The 1,098-nt window shown below is 62.8% G+C and overlaps 1 protein-coding gene across 1 annotated transcript in view; it reads left to right on the top strand.

Moving 5' to 3' along the window:
• Positions 1-93: 93 nt before the first annotated feature.
• LOC102032399 (putative cation exchanger C521.04c) overlaps positions 94-1,098 on the top strand; it is a gene marked incomplete at its 5' end in the record, with an annotated part of 6,813 nt that continues 5,808 nt past the window's right edge. The window contains 5 exons of the mRNA XM_031061895.1: positions 94-231; positions 330-438; positions 521-637; positions 777-844; positions 918-1,031. Of these exons, the coding sequence (XP_030917755.1) occupies positions 94-231; positions 330-438; positions 521-637; positions 777-844; positions 918-1,031 (546 nt within the window). The remainder of the gene's footprint in view (positions 232-329; positions 439-520; positions 638-776; positions 845-917; positions 1,032-1,098) is intronic.

Here is a 1,098-nt window from a genome sequence, read left to right as displayed (position 1 = left end):
ACCTGCCCTGTCCCCGTGTCCCCCCAGGTAGGCTGGCGTTGGGAAGGGCTGGGGATGGGGCCCTGGGGGGTCCCACAGCCGCTGTGACACCCCCGTGTGTCACCCACAGCCACGTCCACCCCGTCCTGCTGCCAGCAGCACTCGGAGGAGGTGTGTGAGAGCTGCCTGGTGAAAACCACCCTGACGGCCGAGAACGCTGTGGAGGCCAACAAGCTCTCCAACAACTACAAGGTGGGTGGGGGCACCCGTGGGTGCTCCTGGAGGTCTGTGATGGGGTTTAATTTTCTTCCTCTTTGCTCATCCCCAAAAAAACCCTCCTCTCTCTGCAGTTTGGCTTCAAGAAATGGAAGAGCCACGTGACGGCGCGGCCCTGGGAGGACCGGTCCGAGATTGTCAAGGAGCTCTACTCTGACCTCAACATCGTCCGAGGCTCTGGAGGTGGGTGGCCCTGGGGACAACCAGTGTGGATTTGGGCAGCTGCAGGTGACAGTGGTCCCACCTGGTGCCTTCCCTCCCGCAGGGTCCACGCTGACGTGTGGGAATGTCCTTTACCTGCTGCTCTTTGGCTGGTGGCTCTCGCTCCTCTACGTCCTCGTGGCTGCTGTGATGTTCATCACCATCATGGGGGCTCCTTATGGTGAGTTCCAAATTTGGGACCCCCACGTGAGGGCTGGATGAGCTCAGAACGGCACCAGTGGGGTTTGGGGTCTCCTGGGTCCCTTCTCCACAGAATGTCCCTGTAGGTGGAAGGGACACTGATGGCTGTGTCCCCACAGGGAGGCTCTGCTGGGACCTGGCCGGGTATTTCCTCTGGCCCTTTGGCAAAGTGATCCAGAAAGTGGAGGTAAGGGTGCTTTGGGAACCCCTGGGGGGTCTTGGGGTGCCCTATGCACACCCTGACATCCCCCTCTCCCCAGGTGCCCAAATCCCATCAGGCATGTGAGGCCGGCGTGGGGGAGAGCTCAGCCCTGCTCGGGGGTCCCACAGCGCTCCGGTGGCGCCCGCGGTGCTGGCTGGGCACTGGATACTGGGTGAGCCCCATGCTGACCCCAGGGCCATCACCCCTGGAGCCCCCAGTGCGGTGGGCAAGGTGCCCAC

This window comes from Geospiza fortis, unplaced genomic scaffold, assembly GCF_000277835.1.
Source record: "Geospiza fortis unplaced genomic scaffold, GeoFor_1.0 scaffold61, whole genome shotgun sequence".
Classification (NCBI taxonomy): domain Eukaryota; kingdom Metazoa; phylum Chordata; class Aves; order Passeriformes; family Thraupidae; genus Geospiza; species Geospiza fortis.
Note: the sequence above shows the minus strand (reverse complement) of the source record. Positions and strands in the feature narration are given on the sequence as shown.